At 52.6% G+C, this 14,660-nt stretch overlaps 2 protein-coding genes across 4 annotated transcripts in view; one reads left to right on the top strand and one right to left on the bottom strand.

Moving 5' to 3' along the window:
• Positions 1-1,470: 1,470 nt before the first annotated feature.
• Positions 1,471-14,660, top strand: part of OLA1 (Obg like ATPase 1) — a 127,159-nt gene continuing 113,969 nt past the window's right edge. Inside the window, exon 1 of one of the 2 annotated variants that reach the window (XM_072932262.1) lies at positions 1,471-1,512. Coding sequence is in view for 1 of the 2 variants with exons in the window: in XM_072932261.1 (XP_072788362.1) it covers positions 1,507-1,512 (6 nt within the window). In the remaining variant the exon portion in view is untranslated. The remainder of the gene's footprint in view (positions 1,513-14,660) is intronic. The other variant, XM_072932261.1, reaches the window with a different exon arrangement.
• On the bottom strand, positions 5,706-9,680 carry SP9 (Sp9 transcription factor). 2 transcript variants are annotated; one of them, XM_072932260.1, is made up of 3 exons: positions 9,669-9,680; positions 8,422-8,548; positions 5,706-7,698 (listed from the first exon to the last, which is right to left on the bottom strand). In XM_072932260.1, exons 2-3 carry the CDS (start codon positions 8,440-8,442, stop codon positions 6,343-6,345), a joined length of 1,377 nt encoding a protein of 458 aa, XP_072788361.1. In that variant the 5' UTR covers positions 8,443-8,548; positions 9,669-9,680; the 3' UTR covers positions 5,706-6,342. The 2 variants fall into 2 exon arrangements, with proteins under 2 accessions (XP_072788361.1, XP_030133353.1); XM_030277493.4 differs by lacking the exon at positions 9,669-9,680 and having other exon boundaries at positions 8,422-9,563.

Raw genomic sequence — 14,660 nt, 5'->3', positions numbered from 1 at the left:
GCTTGGTCAGGGCTATCTAAACATCTTGAACCCCTGTTGGTATGTGTCAGTACAATGTCAAGTTAGTGTTCAACAATCTCTCAAGACATGAAAGGAATATTTACTGCCTCAACTGTTTCAGGTATTTCATTGTTTGTGGTTGTAAGTTACTGTAAATAGTCATCCTTTTGTTTTCATGAACCCTTTTGTGGTTTTAGTGATTGTCAGTCATTTTCTGCATACATTGTTATGAATTTGAACTTCCATAATAAAATACCTTATTCTTTAAAACCAGTAATAATTGCCATCTTCTTCAGAGTTCTGAGTCAGTACAAATGCACAAGGCCACACTTCACAAGGCTTTTATTGCAAAGGAAAGGCCTCTCTGCTCTTTCAGGATGGCAGATGGAAGCACATTCATTAGTGGACATGTGAAACAGTCACTGTGCTCAGTATTCCAGCAACTTTCTTACCCTCCTCACTCACAGGACAAATGGGACTATCTTTTATTACCAGTCCACTTCCACTTCACTCAGAAGATTTTCAGCACTGCACAGAGTATAATAATACATGGTGAAAGTGACCTGGCTTATCGTTTAAGTGCATGTGAAGAGTTTGAAAGGGTGAACCATTAAGAGATGTCACCTTTTCAATGTGTCTGCATTAGGTTGCTCTGGGTATTCTTGCTGAAGTAGCTGGGAGTTAAAGAGCCCCTGAAGTAGAGTCAGCCCCCCTGTATTGATGTGTTGAAGCTGATTTAGAAAGAACAGGAGGAGACTGCAAAAATGCCTGTTTTAGCAATCTAAACAAAACCTCTGTGTAAGAGAGGACAGAGTAGTGTGATAGGGGAAAAGGCATATTCTGGTAGAACATTTTTGTGTTAAGTGCAGCAGGAAAGATAGGAGTAACTGGAAGGTGTCTCCGTTTCAAATAAGGCTCTCTCCAGTTGTTTTGTGTTTAGCTCAGGAATCCTGCCAACTACAATGCAATTGACTCCCACCTGAAGAACAGAGGACAGCTCGACATCCACAGCTGTGTGCTCTTTTGTGGGCTCTGCACTTTACTCTCCCATGTAGTTAAACAGTGTTTCCTGCCTTTTCACATAGGAAGAGACTGGCAGAAAAGTCATGATATTTTGGATTATCTGTCTTCAACTACCAGGGGAGGGTTGGTGTGGCTGTGCAGGCAGTGTCTCACTCCCGGTACCCTCCCTAGGCCAGTCCCTTCTCTGGTACGGAAGCGACTCTCGGGGGCCCAGAGGGCGGCTGCGGGAGGGTGGGGCCGCCCTGCCACAGGGGGGCCGGCCGAGGTGCTCCGGGTGGCCGGGGCCGGGGCCGGGGCCGGGCAGGCCTGGGCGGGGATCGCCGCTGCCCTCACGGGCCCCGCCGGCACCGCCCGCGGCGCGGGGCGGCTGCGCGCGCCCGGCCCCGCCCCGGCCCGCGGGGCCTTGGGGCTCCACCGCCCCGGGCCGAGCGCGGCGCTCGGCAGAGCCGGCGGGGCCCGGCAGGAGGTGCTGTCGGTCCGCGGATGGAGGTAAGAGCGGCTCTAGCGGTATCGCTATTCACTTTATTTATTTATTTTCGTAAACGCCGCGGAATAGGGTTAGCCTTCTGCGGGGCTGGGCGGCGGGGGCCGCGGCCGGGAGGTGGTTCCCTCAGCCGGCGGGGAGGGCAGGACCCGTGACAGGGAGTCCCCGGCGGCGGAGCGGGGCCCGGCGGCTCTCCCGGGGCGGGCGGGCGCTCTGCTGCTGCTTGGCCCGGGGGCCCGGGGCTGCCTCGGGACGGGGCGAGCTGGGCTCCCGGCCCCGCCGGGGCTGTCGGGCGGCTCTCGGCCCGGGCCTGGCGGCGGGGAGCTTCGGGCGAGGGGTCTTCGGCTGCTTTTCGGCTGTGCCACCCCACAGGACCCATGGCTTAGAATTAACGCCGAGCAATAAATCATTGCTGTTCCAAAAGTAAATAGACGGGTTACTCCCAGATGGGGCTCCTGCTCGGATCAGTACAATAAATATCCCTGAAGGAAGCTCTCTATTTATGTTGTCATTGATTAATTCTCGCTACCTCATTTGATTTCGATTTAGAACGATTTGATTCTAATTTAATTAGCATGTAATTTGGATGTACATAATTACTGTAATTATGACATTCAGGTGAGGCAGCTTTAGGCTGAAAGGCAATTTCAAATTTTCTAGCAGCCTACTTTGTGCCGGGGAGCGGACAGGGACCCCGCGCCCTGCCAGCCAGGTACCAATTAGCCCATCTCGGGAGCAGCGCTGCCGCTCGTTTGTGGAACAACAGCGGCGCCGAGGCGGCGGCGGCGGCAGAGCCGCGCCCGGGGCCCGCCGGCGGGTGCCCGCCGGGAGCCGCGCCTGGCCGCAGCTGCGGGGCCGCGCGGAGATTGCGGGGCGGTCACCGTCGAGGGCCCGGCCTCCCCTCCGCTTGGCGGCCCGAGGAGCGGCGGGGCCGGGCCGGCTGCCCCGGGCCGGGTGTACGCGCGGTCGCGGCGGGCCGGTCCCGCCCCGCCGTCTCCCATAGAAGTTCAGGCTAGCCCGCCCGCTCCCAGGGGCCCGCCCCAGCGCCGCGGGCCCCGCTCCTGCTGCCGGCTCCTCGCCGCTGCCCGGCCCCGCGGCCGCCCCGGCCGCGCCCCCAGCCCGCGCCCGCCGCGGCCGCGCCGCTAGGTGGCGCCCGGCAGCCGCCCTGCAGCCGCGCGGGGCAGCGCCGGGAGCGTCCCGGGGTGCGCGCTCGGGCTTGTTCTGCTCTCCTTTTTGTAATGTGCGAAGGATGTTATTCCTTGAGGAAATTTGTAGCTGAATTATTCTCACTTAAAATAAACACTTAGCACAGTAATTACTCAAAGGGGCGGGCTGTCTGTTAGCTTCCTTTCATCTGCGTTTTGGAAGGGTGGGAGAGGATCCTGGCGAACAGATAATGGCTGCAAATAAATTACAGCTCCCGCAGATAAAGTTTCCATTTGAATTAAAAGACGCAATTAAGAGGCTGTCCAGGCACGAGATCGGGTGTTTATATATTATCTCATTAGAACAAAAACATTAATGTTACCTTTTAAGTGTAAAACGAGCCGTTGGGTCTGTAACTCGCCGCGGGGGGCAAGGGAGACGCTTCCTGCGAACGGGGGACCTAGCGATCGAATGTCATTTAGTAGATAATTTTTCCTGACATTTTACCTTCTCCCGTCTGTGGTGGTTGCCGTCGCTGGCTGGTTGTTTGCCGTGTTTTAACGGGCTCTCGGAGCAGGGTTGAAGTTGCTGTCCGCAAGGAGTGGAAATGGGCAGCAATAGCTGGGCCGGGATTGTAAATGGGAGCTAGGCTCAGCTCACGGGCAAGCCCGGGGCGAGCGGGGCCAAGGCGGCGGGGAGCCCGGCTTCCCCTGTTCCTCCCTTTCCGCCGGTGCCCGAGAGGGCACCCTTCTTGTTCCCGGCGCTCTCCCGCTCTCGGGCTGGCATCCTCTTACTGAAGAACTACGGATTCAAAGACCGAAATCAGATTTATTTTTCGGTTCTCACACGGTTTGTTCTTTAGGATTTTTTTTTGGGGGGGGGGGGGCGGTTGTTTTTGTTTTTTGTGTAGAAGTTCCCCAGACCATGTAATTATCTCCAACATTTACGAAAGAATGGTGTCATTTATTTTTTTAAAAGGTGACACGCTTTCTATTTTCTCGGTTAAACGAACCGGCTCTGCGGCCCAGATCTGCTCCCTTCCTCGATTCTGGGGAGTCTGTAAGTGATGGACGTTTTCTGACCCGAAGGGGCAAAGGCAATGCAAAGAGGTCCTTGATCACTGAGCTGAGAATTGTAACCCCGGCCTGGCAGAAACTGGACCTGCATGGTGTCCTTTGATGTGCTTTATTATAAATCGAAAACAAAGCTGACTTCTGCCCAGCACCCCGCGCGGGTGCATTCCTGCGCAGCCCCCAGGCCGCCCGGCAGGGAGGAGAGCCGCTCCCGCCGCCCGGCCCGCTCTGTGTGTTACCGCCGCCCGAGCGCGTCCCCCGCTCCCCTCCCTGCCCGCCGGGAAACCTGCCGGCACCCGGCCGGGGGCGGGAGGAAAGACACCTTGCCGTGGTGCTTTTGGCCAGGAAAATTCCGGAGCGCTTCTCGGGGAAGGTGCTGTCGGCAGCTGTGATGCGCGGTGCCTCTCCCGGGAAGCTCTCTTCCCCGGCCCGCGGAACGGCCCGCCGGGCTCCCGCCGCCGCCCCGGGGCACAGGCGGTGTCGGCGCTGCCCGGCCGCTTTTGTGCAACAGTGGCGCGGAGGAGGTGGGACGCGGTTATTAGTATTCACGGCAGATGTATTTTCTTTAACGCAACGTCTTTATTCCAGTTGGTGGCCGACAGCAGAATCCGTTTCCCGATGCTATTTGCATTCCCTGTTTTATGGAGGATTAAAATATTTGTATTCATCCAATCTGTACCGGCCAGAGTAAATTAACTTTTTTTTCCTCACCCTCTTTTTTTTTTTTTTTTTTTTTTTAATAACACAATTATCTCATTTAACAATTTGCCTTTTAAAAAAATACTGTGGCTGTTAGGTTGGTGGTCAGGAGACAAAGGGAGTGAAAATAATTTTCATTTCAATAATTGCCTTCTGGTCAATTTAACTGTGCCTTATTTTGAAAGAGCCTGTCTAAATGAGATTCCTGTCCCAAATGTGTTCCCAGGCCTTAGCCCAGCCTTTAATTATTCCTGAGTTTTTTTTCTTCAGAATAAGACGCTGCACTGAGTAATCACAAAGAAGTCAGAGAGCATCCTTGAACCTTTTCAATAGCAAAGCCACTGATATTCAAATAACATGCAAGGACCATTTGACTGCATGGGGACATAAGCATTTCCAATTCACTATTTGCATAGATCAACTGTCTTTGAAAAGGAAAGGAGCAGTTGTCTTCCATAACATTAAAAAGCCTAGTTATCAAATCAAGTGCTTAGTTTGGGGCTTTTAAAACGTTTACATTTTATCTTAGGTTGCCCTTTACCGTTTGACATGCAAATTTGGTGCAGTTAATTTGGACAATTAAAAGGATCTTCAAGGGAGCTTTGTCACCGAGAATATTCGGAGTTTTCCCCGTGGACCAGCTGAGATAAAGTTGGCCAGAACAAATGATGTCTAGGAGATTAATTAGATATTTGATAAGACATGAATCCCTAATAAGGGAATACAAGGCACAGGGGGCTGCTGTGTGCTCTAAGTCAAAATTAATAACATTTAACAAGATTTTCATTTAGGCATGAAATGTCTTTTCCGGAGTATTGACTCTAGCGATTTATTCCCCCGAGATCACCTCCCAGCCTAGGCAGCCTTGTGGCGCTGAAGGCTTTTAAAATTAAATAAATAGTTCCTCAGCGCAGTTTGCCTTCACTCGATTTTGGGGACGGTTTCACCAAAGCCACTTAGGTCTCAGCATGGTGTCTGGCTGTAGCAGGGCTCAGACTCGGTTAAAATTTGTTGGGGTTTTTTTTGTTTGGGTTTTTTGGGTTTTTTTTAAGTAAATCAAAGTAAAGGCGGTTTGAAAAGAGCGAGCAGAGTGGTTCAGTGTGCCAGGCTCAGGGGCCAGTCCCTTTCCCTCCCAGCTATATCATTGCTGACTGTATTTTTAATCACAGTGACTGTAAAGACGATGGAAAGGGGTGCAAGGGCTCCTACTCAAAAAGTGACCCCTGCGAGGACTGGGCGGGGGGAAGGAGGAGACACGAAGAAGAAGAAACCCGTGAGTATATTGTTCAGAGTCCTTTAATAATACCAAAATGAAAATATGTCAAGATTTTTTTCCATACAGATAAACGCATTTAATTTCTTTAAGAGACCTTAACTTACGTGTATTTGAGTGATGTGTTAACTCAACATTTTAAATATCTTTTACATATATACTGACTTCCACAAAGTGCATCAGAAATTTATAATTAAAAAAAAAATCAAAACCCCAAAACCTCCCTGAATTTCAGGAATTCACCGATTAAAAAAAAAAATCCCCAACCCCCCCTATCAGATCAACATTTACAAGAAAAATAAGGGAACACGATCTGGTTTTCTCTTTTTTTTTTTCCTGTTTTTCTTCTTTTTTGAATTTATACAGATGTTTATGATATACAGAGGGACCGTCTCAGAGTTGCAGCTGCATTTCTCACCTTAAGCCTCTCTTAGGATGCTTGCCTTCCAAGAGAAAGAGAAAAGGGAAACGGAAGAAAGTGTCACTCGGTACCTACTGGCCGGGCGGGACGGGGGCCGCACCTCTCCGGGCCCGCCGTGCACCGGCCCGCCCCCGCTGCGGCCCGGGCGCCGTGGGCGGCGGGGCGGCTCGCGTCCCTCCGGCCGGCGCGGGGCACAGTCCGAGCGGCTCCGGCGGCGCTGCCCCTAGGAGTCGCCGGGCCCCGCGGTAGGTTCCTTGCCCGGTCCGCGGGTGGCGGCGCCCACCCCCTCGTGCAGGATGAGGTCGGGGGACTCGGAGCGCGGCGTTTCCAGGTTGCTGGCGTCCGTGTCGCTATCGCTGCCCTTTTTGCCCCCGCCGCCCCCGTTGTGCGTTTTGATGTGTTTGCTCAGGTGGTCGCTGCGCATGAAGCGCTTGTTGCAGACGGGACAGGCGAAGCGCTTCTCGCCCGTGTGAGTCCGCAGGTGCCGCTGCAGCTCGTCGGAGCGGGTGAAGCGCTTCCCGCAGAAGAGCCAGTTGCAGACGAAGGGCCGCTCGCCCGTGTGCCAGCGCAGGTGCGCCTTCAGGTGCGAGGTCTTGCCGTACACCTTGCCGCAGCCGGGGATGTGGCAGCTGTGCAGCCCCTTGCGCCGCAGGCTGGCCCCCGCCGGCCCCAGCCGCTCGGCCTCCTGGCAGTTGGGGCAGTCGCAGGTGGCGCGCCCCGAGTAGCGGCGGGCGGAGCGGGCCGAGCCGCCCCCGGCGGCCGCGGCGGCGGCGCCCGAGATCATGGCGCTGGCCGCCGCCACCGCCGCGCTAGAGTCCGTGTAGGAGGGCAGCACGGGCTTGAAGCCCTCCTGAGTGAGCAGGTGCTGGCTGGTGGAGAGCAGGTGCGAGGCGGCCGTGGAGCCCAGGCCGGTGGAGCTGAAGGCGGAGTGGGTGAGGGAGCTGAAGTCGGGGTTGTAGGTGCCCAGTTGGGAGTGCAACGAGGCTTGGGGGGCGCCCGAGTGCAGCGAGCTCTGCAGCCCCCCCGCCGGGTTCTGCACCTCAAGCCAGGAGCCCGGGTTGGTGTGCACATCCCACCAGGAGGAGGCCGCTCCGTTGGCCACCTCGCCCGCCGAGAGCGTGGAGTGGAAGCCCGACTTGTACCAGGACTCGTAGGGGTGCGCCATGCCCACCCGCGGGTAGAGGCTCTCGGCCGCCGAGCTGTGCACTTTGGAGATGAAGGCCGACTGCCCGCCGGGCTCCTGCGGGGACACGCCCGCCGCCGCAGCTGAGTTGGAGAAGAGGCCGCCGTAGTCGCTGCTGAAGGCCGAGGAAGTTGGCGAGGTGGAAGCCAGGCAGAAGGCGCTGTTGGCGGTGCCCGTGCCACTGGCCAGTCCGTTGGAACCTCTACTCGTGGCCACCGTGAAGCCCGAGAGGCTGGAGCCCAGGTTGCAGCTGGAGGTGGAGCGTTTCCAGGGGTGGAAGCCCCCTTTGGCGAAGGCGCTAGACTCGGGCAGGGTGGTCAGGGGACTAGTGTTGCCGATTTTGTTGCAGGTGGCGGCCAGCATGGCCAGGGGAGTCGTTCCAAATCTCGGCTCTTCCTGCGGGAAGAGACAAAGCCGGCCCGTCAGCCTAACCCTTGCCACCTCGCCAGGCTCCCGCGGGGACACGGCAGCGCGGGTAGAACCGCGGTGCAACGAGCGGTACCGGGGAAAAGTTTTCTCTTATTTTAGAGAAAGGCTCCAGCCCTGCCACGCTCGGCGCAACTCGTTTTCCGCCGGGGACCGATCTCGTCGCCCGAGAGATTTACATCGCAAGAGGGTCCCGACGGGGACGAGCGACACGCGTGTTCCGAGAGGGCTGCTCGAGCGTACCGCCGTTAAACCAAAAATCCCGTGGGAACAAAATGCGGCGTCTCCTCGAGCAACCGTACAGGAGCGACGGGAAAAAAAAAAAGAGATGGCAGCAAGGCGAGCAGTGTGCGGAGCCTTCCAACTGTCGCCTCGTGCAACGCCGGGCCGGTGAAAATCGTTGGAAATCGAGCGTAGTTCGAGTTAAAGAAATAAACAAAAAAATCCCAAACCAAATCAAGGACTAGACAAAAGAAAGCAGAAGCAGCAGAGCTTCTCTCCGGCCCAGCGAGTTTTCAGACTAAACTCTTTGGGAACGACCGAATGGGCAGCCCGCAATGAAATCCCCCGAGGCGGGCCGGGATCACCTCCCATCCGCGGGTCCACGCGATTTCGGCAAGGGGCAGCCACAACGCGGCGGCAGCGACAGTTTTTCCAGGGGGAAGCCGCGAGGAAGCGCGCGGTGCGACTTACCCCGAGGATAGACGTAGCCATAGCACGTCCGTGGGCTGGGCGGTGGGGCGGAGGGGACGGCGCTCGGTGAGCGCCCCGCGCTGCCCGGCGGCACTAACGACACTCCGGCGCGGCCGGGCCAAACTCTGCCTAAGTGCGGGCAGCGCCCGCTTTGAAGTACCGCTGGCGGCGGCGCTCGCCCAATGAGGGCGCGGGCGGAGCGGTCCGGAGCGGCCCGGCAGCCAATCAGGCTGCGCGGAGGTGCCGGCGCCGGGGCGCGGGGCGCGTGCCAGTCAGCGCGCGGCGAGAAAACTCCCCGCTCCGGCCCGCGGCGGCCGCGCCGCAATTACCGCCGGCCCCGGCGCCCCGGGCCGCGCCTCCCGCCGCGCCGCGCCTCCCGCCGCCCCCGGCCGCTGCCCGCCGCGGGAGTGGGGTGAGCCGCACAGGCCACGAGTCGAGAGCGAGGTCAGCGCCGGCGGAGGGCTGGTGTCACGCCTGACGCCGCTCCGCCGTCTCCTGTAAACTGTGCAGGAGGTGTCCGATGCGCTGCTGCTGGTGTAGTCACCTGCGATCCTCGCGGCCCGTAAACCATACCTGCGTCGCTTTTATTCAACAGGCCCTTTGCCTCCTTTTCAAGCCATTTGGGAGCCGTCCGTGTTGGATACAAATAACCTAACAGCGCCTAATGACATTCTGTGAAAACACGTTAATTTTTTGCTTTGTTTTCTTTACTAAATGCCAGAAGTGATTTCGTACACAACGTATTTCTTACTTTTATTGCAAAAGGAATTGGGGAGACTTTGTGGTTATATAAAGTGCCAAAAGATTCCAAAGGCAGGGAGCCGCTAGGCATCTCTTTGCTCTTGTACCAGGGCGGGAGAGGCGACGAGGGGCATTTGACATCCTGTCGCTTAAGATAGAGGATATTATTTTACAGAATAATCGCCAGCAAAACACTGTGAAAGTCAAATTCGCAGCCTGCAGCACGTTTTTCAAGCCTCATATACTCCCGTGGAAGCAGTTCTGGTAATGGCAGAAAGCTTGCTCCCTCCTAGCAGTGCTAGGGCGCTGCTGGAATAAGCCGCCCTAGCACTTGCCTGTGGCCTCTGCACTGTGCACGCTCCACGCACCCCAGTGAGCGCCAGAGACTATACCTGCTCTCTGCATGTGCAAAATGTAAGTCCAAACCTCGGCTCCGCAATGTCTTGCAAGCTACTCCCTTTGATTTGTAATTATTGGAGGCTTCTTAAGTAATTGGTTAGAACTTGCCCGTACTCTGCCCGCGGAAGATCAATAGCCGTGCAACTTTTCATCATCGCGGTCGCCTCTGTGAGAATGGGAATAGGAGCTTTTCCCCTTCCTTTTTGCCGTTCCCAGTGCAGCTGAGTACAATTCTGAACCAGAAATATGAGTGCATTCAGCAACGCCGGGCCCTTGCTCTGCTTTTCAGTCAGTATTTCCTTCTCGATGCCGCCTCAGCCATCCAGTGTAAAACCTTCTAGCAGATGCAAAATAGGCATCGCTTAGGAGCAAAATGGAGAAACCGGGAATTTGAGATTATGATTTCTCTTTTCTTCACACACACACACACACACGCACACATACATACATATATATATGCTGTGCGTGTGCTTAAATAAGGTGGGCATTGTGGTTTTTTCTACATTGTGTTATGCAATCTATAGGATGACTGCCATGAATGTCCCTGGAGATTATCTTTTATTTAAACGTCTAAGGCTATTTTCAATGGGCGCTCGCCTTTATGTCGCCGGGTATTAAACAGAGCCGGGGCAGTAGGTGAAAAAAATACTGTTCTGCGCTTAATTCTTTCCACATTGACTCGCAGCCGGCGCAGGGGTCCGGGTAGTGCATGGCAAACCCTTCCCTCGAAAGGTCTGCCCGGAGCAGATCCTGAGCGGCGGCTGTACCCAGGGGGGCTGTAGCGCTCGGCGGGTGGAGGCGGCAGAAAGGCGGTGGCGGGGGGAGCGACATAACCCTCCCGGGTGAGGCGAGGAGTCCGACAGGGGCACCCGGGAGCCATCGCCTAACAGGTGACTCCTTCCTTCTTTCCCCCTTCCTTTTCTCCGGGGAAACCCGCTCCTTCCCTTCCCAGGAGCCTGCCATGGTGGTCGTCAAGTGGCAGCGCGGCGCTTCTGGCCAACCCCACGGCGGCGGGGGGAGAGGGTCTTTCCTCTCATCCTGGGGAAAGTCATCAATAAAATACGACTGGAAGGCAGATCGAGAGCGTGACGTTTAAAAATGTTGCCTCTACATCAGCGAGTAAAGGCATCCGCTGCCCGCTTGCGCTCCCACAGCAAAGTAGGGATTCTGCTGTGCCTGAAGACTGGCGGGCGGCTCTGCCTGCCGCACATCCATCTATCTCCTCGCCCCTTTGTAGTCGGAAAAGTAACTAAAACCCGCAGGAACGAGGCAGGCGGTAGAAAGGCTGAGCGAACGGCGGCGGAAGGGGGAACGCTGCAAAAATCTTTAGGGGGTCAAGTATTTTCTGACAGATTTTTTTCATACTCCAAAAATCGAGTTTTTAAACAAAGATCAATGTGTTATGCTGAAGTGTTGAGCTGACTGTTAAAACATTTGGGGGGATAATGACAATGTAACAAAGGCCTGGTTTGGAGTGAATCATCACCCTTTTAAAAGTTAAAGCAATTTTCAGGAGAATAGCTTTCAGCAAATGCTTTACATTATTCAAAACGGCCAAATAATGCTCTATTATAGAGCCTGAATGCTGCCAGTCAGCCCATAAGTGCAATTTGTGCAAAGGCTCGGTGCCTTATCTCCACTTCTTTATAAAGAGGTGAATATAAAACAATTTCTTCCAAACCCAGACAGAGAGCACGAAAATTGCTTCCCTTTCTGCAATCAGGGCAATTTAACTGGAGTGCAATTAGCACTATTAAATGTCGATTCTGCATAAACAAATCTGACTAAGAAGCGAAAGTGGGGTGAGAACCTCATATAAACTGAAACTGATTTTTAAAAATTATGTATCCGGGTCCTTTACAATTGATCCGTGACGTTTTCATCTCAGAATATATTTACACCATAAATACATTACAGTTGAATCAACGTAAATCTAAAAAAAAAAAAAAATCTCAATATGAATGCTAATAAAGAATAGCCTAATTAAATGCAACAGTTCACTTTCTTTGAACAATATTGTTTCCCATCTTCTCTGTAGGAGTGTCTTTTCATCTGTGCAACTACTAAAGTTGCTGTCTTTAGGAGGTAGAGCTGGGAAACAATTCTTTCATTACAGATGGTTGGGAAGCTCCTGGATTTATATTCAAGAGCATCAGATGAAATGGCTCATCTGTTCAAAAAGAGCTCTGGGAAAGACCTGCCAAATATTTTCCAAATAAATCGATTTAGCAGCAGTTAAATGCAAGGTTGCTGTAAAATTTCCCCTGCATTCTAAGAGGGGCACGGAGTCTTACCCATGGTAGTTATGGATAGGAAGGGGGCAAACCCTTCCAAGTTTAAGAGAAGCAGCCTAATTTTCTGCCAAACAGAAGGGACATGGGCAGGAAACAGGCAAACTGCTCATTGCCGAGATAAATAATTGCGTCCTGCCAGTTATTTTTTTTTTTTTTAGCAACAGTTCTTCCGTGTGAAACCCCCTCCCCCCTCAATTACACTCTTAATTTACATGATCTAGAAGCCGGCATTGATTATCAGAGCAGCTCAGAGGGGTACCTGGTGATAAATTAATAACTTCAGTTAAGAAAAGGCTTCCCTGCTATTCTGTCCAAGACTAGATACTACAAGGGGGAAGTATATATAGAGATAGTGTTAAAATACAGACCTTGGTGCCTGTTGAGTCCACTGAATTCTTTCCACCTTAGAGTTTTTCATTTGTAGGTAAAGATGAAGTGCAGCTTTTGATTAGAAGGAAATCTTTTATAGTTAATAAAAAGGGAATGAGCACTGGGATCAAATAGATAATGGAAATTAAATGAAAATTATGGTACTCTCCCACAATTTCTGCTTGATCTTTCATATGATGTTTGTTACATGGTGCACTCCCCTCTCTTCCTGCCCCCAGAACACTGAGCCCCGAGGTGGAGCATCAGGCTGGGCTTTCATATTTTCTCGATCTTTAAGGTGACGCTGTTTAGGAGTAGCAGGGAGACCCATATTACCCCGTTTTTTAAAATCTGCGCAATAGTTTCAGAAATCCTGTCGTTTACTGAACGCAGTCAAAAGCGTGGCTTTGGAATTAATTATCTTCCGCTAAATTTATTTGGACTGTGAATTTTAAAGCTCCCTTGTTCTGTTTATCTCAGCCGGAGACACGTTAACAATTCAAGGGAAGACTAGTGTCAAAGGAAGGAAGGTGACTGCAGACTGGATGATGATTTTAATTACTACAATTATTGGGAGATTATTCAACAGCATCATAGATTTGTTTTCTGCCTTGGTATGAAAGTCTGAGGAACATTGTGCGAGAAGCGTTGTACGAGGATTTTACCTCTTGGTTCACATGCTTTCCTGTGCTGTTACGATGTATGGGTTAGGCATGACAAGCTCAGACTGCAGCAGGTTGGAAATTCAGCCAGTGCTGGCGTTCAGAAAGCTTTCTTAAAACGCAGGTGTTTCTAAATAGGAAAACTTTAATTAGTAAACGCTTGGACCCGACGTTTACAGAGCGTAAAACCGCCTTTCCACACAAGTGCGTTAAAGCAGCTCTGCTGGCTCGGTGCTGAGGTGTGCGCGGTGAGCAGGGCAGCGGCGGCCGGGACGCGAGCTCGGCTCCCGGGCAGCGCCCGGCCCGCCCCGGCCCGCCCGGCTCCTCCGCCCCGCGGCTCCCCCGGCGCCGCTCGGAGCGCGGGGCAGCGCCAGCACCGAGCGGCTGCCTCACCACAGAGGAGTCCTGTCCCCGCATTGCTCCTGGCATCCCGCTTCCCTGCCCTCCTAGCTTTTTATACCACGTTTTTAGCCAGGCGTGACTCAGAATGTTGACTGTGATTAAGCAAGCTGTCTATCTAGAGATAGAGATATGTGGCAGCGTAATTGGCAGGATGATTGACATTACAAAGTTCTCTTCGGTCCACAATGACCAATAAATCCTCCTGCAGCTTTTGCCATTTAATGAATTGCTATTTTGGTAGAGGAAAATATGCCAGACCCCCATTCCTATGTTCTCTTCTTCCCCCTCACCCTGTCCTGGGATTAGGGCAAGAAAAGAAGGGGAGCCATTCATTATGCTTTCTGTGTTCTGTAATTACTGGAACTCAGGCTTAAGGTGAATTTCAGCTCAGATCATGAACCATTTCACGTTCAGATGCAAGCTTGCAATACTTTCCTAGTGGCAATTAGGAGCCTATTACAAGCCATTAGATTGATCAATGTACCTTAAACAATGTGAATGATTTATATGGCAAAGAAAAAAAACCTTCTTACATCTATTGTACTGTTCCAGCGACCAACCTGGCCCTCTGTCTCCATTCATCACAGCTTTAAACAACAAAAGCAATTTATTTAGTAAAACTTAAATGCAAAGAAACAGGCTCAGTTCTTCGTCATGTAGGGCATTCGAGCTTTATCTCTTTATTGTCAAGAGATGTAGACTGGAAGAATTCGAGTTTGTTGAGGGGAAAGGGAGGGGTGGATTTGCTGGTTTCCAAATGGATTAATTCACCTTGTACCTGAAAGAAGGAAACAAAGAGATCCCCGACTGCTTCCTAAAGAGGACACTAATCTGCTGTGCAGATACAACACAACGAGGAGAGCAGTGGCTTACACATGTGTTCAGCAAAGTGTTTGGTTAGATTATTGTAGCCTTTTAATGACACTCTGGACACAGAACCACGATCCCTGGAAGCTCCAAGACAGCTAAGGAGTGGAAAGCAGGCTGGGTTGTGCCAGCTGATGGAGGGACAGGAGTAGGTGCAGTCTTTGCCACCATGGGTGATTATTCTAACCATTCTACAGCTAAGAAACTACAAAATATCAGCTGCTATGAAAGCCAGAGCTGCTACCCTGTAGGCCTTGGGTCTGTCTTTATTTGCTTCCTTTCACAAGTCCCAGGGAACCTCTCACACCTGGAAAATTCCTCCTAGCTCCTGCCAACCGCAAAATGAACGGCTGGGAGAGACTGGTGACTCTGCACTTGCTACCAATTTATTAGGTAGATGGAGATTAAGTTCAGAAGGAAAAGGACCATGATTTACCATTAATTGAACTGGTGCCCTCTGTTTCTTGCATTTTTCTTACCTTTTTGCTAACCTTATTTACCTTGA

This window comes from Taeniopygia guttata, chromosome 7 (genome assembly GCF_048771995.1).
Source record: "Taeniopygia guttata chromosome 7, bTaeGut7.mat, whole genome shotgun sequence".
Classification (NCBI taxonomy): Eukaryota; Metazoa; Chordata; class Aves; order Passeriformes; family Estrildidae; genus Taeniopygia; species Taeniopygia guttata.
Note: the sequence above shows the minus strand (reverse complement) of the source record. Positions and strands in the feature narration are given on the sequence as shown.

Bases quoted from the DNA above. Each gene is read 5' to 3' on its own strand.
- SP9 (XM_072932260.1), bottom strand. From the start codon at position 8,442: ATGGCTACGTCTATCCTCGGG. The intron at 7,699-8,421 runs GTAAGTCGCACC...CTCTTCCCGCAG, and splicing joins TGGCTACGTCTATCCTCGGG to GAAGAGCCGAGATTTGGAAC.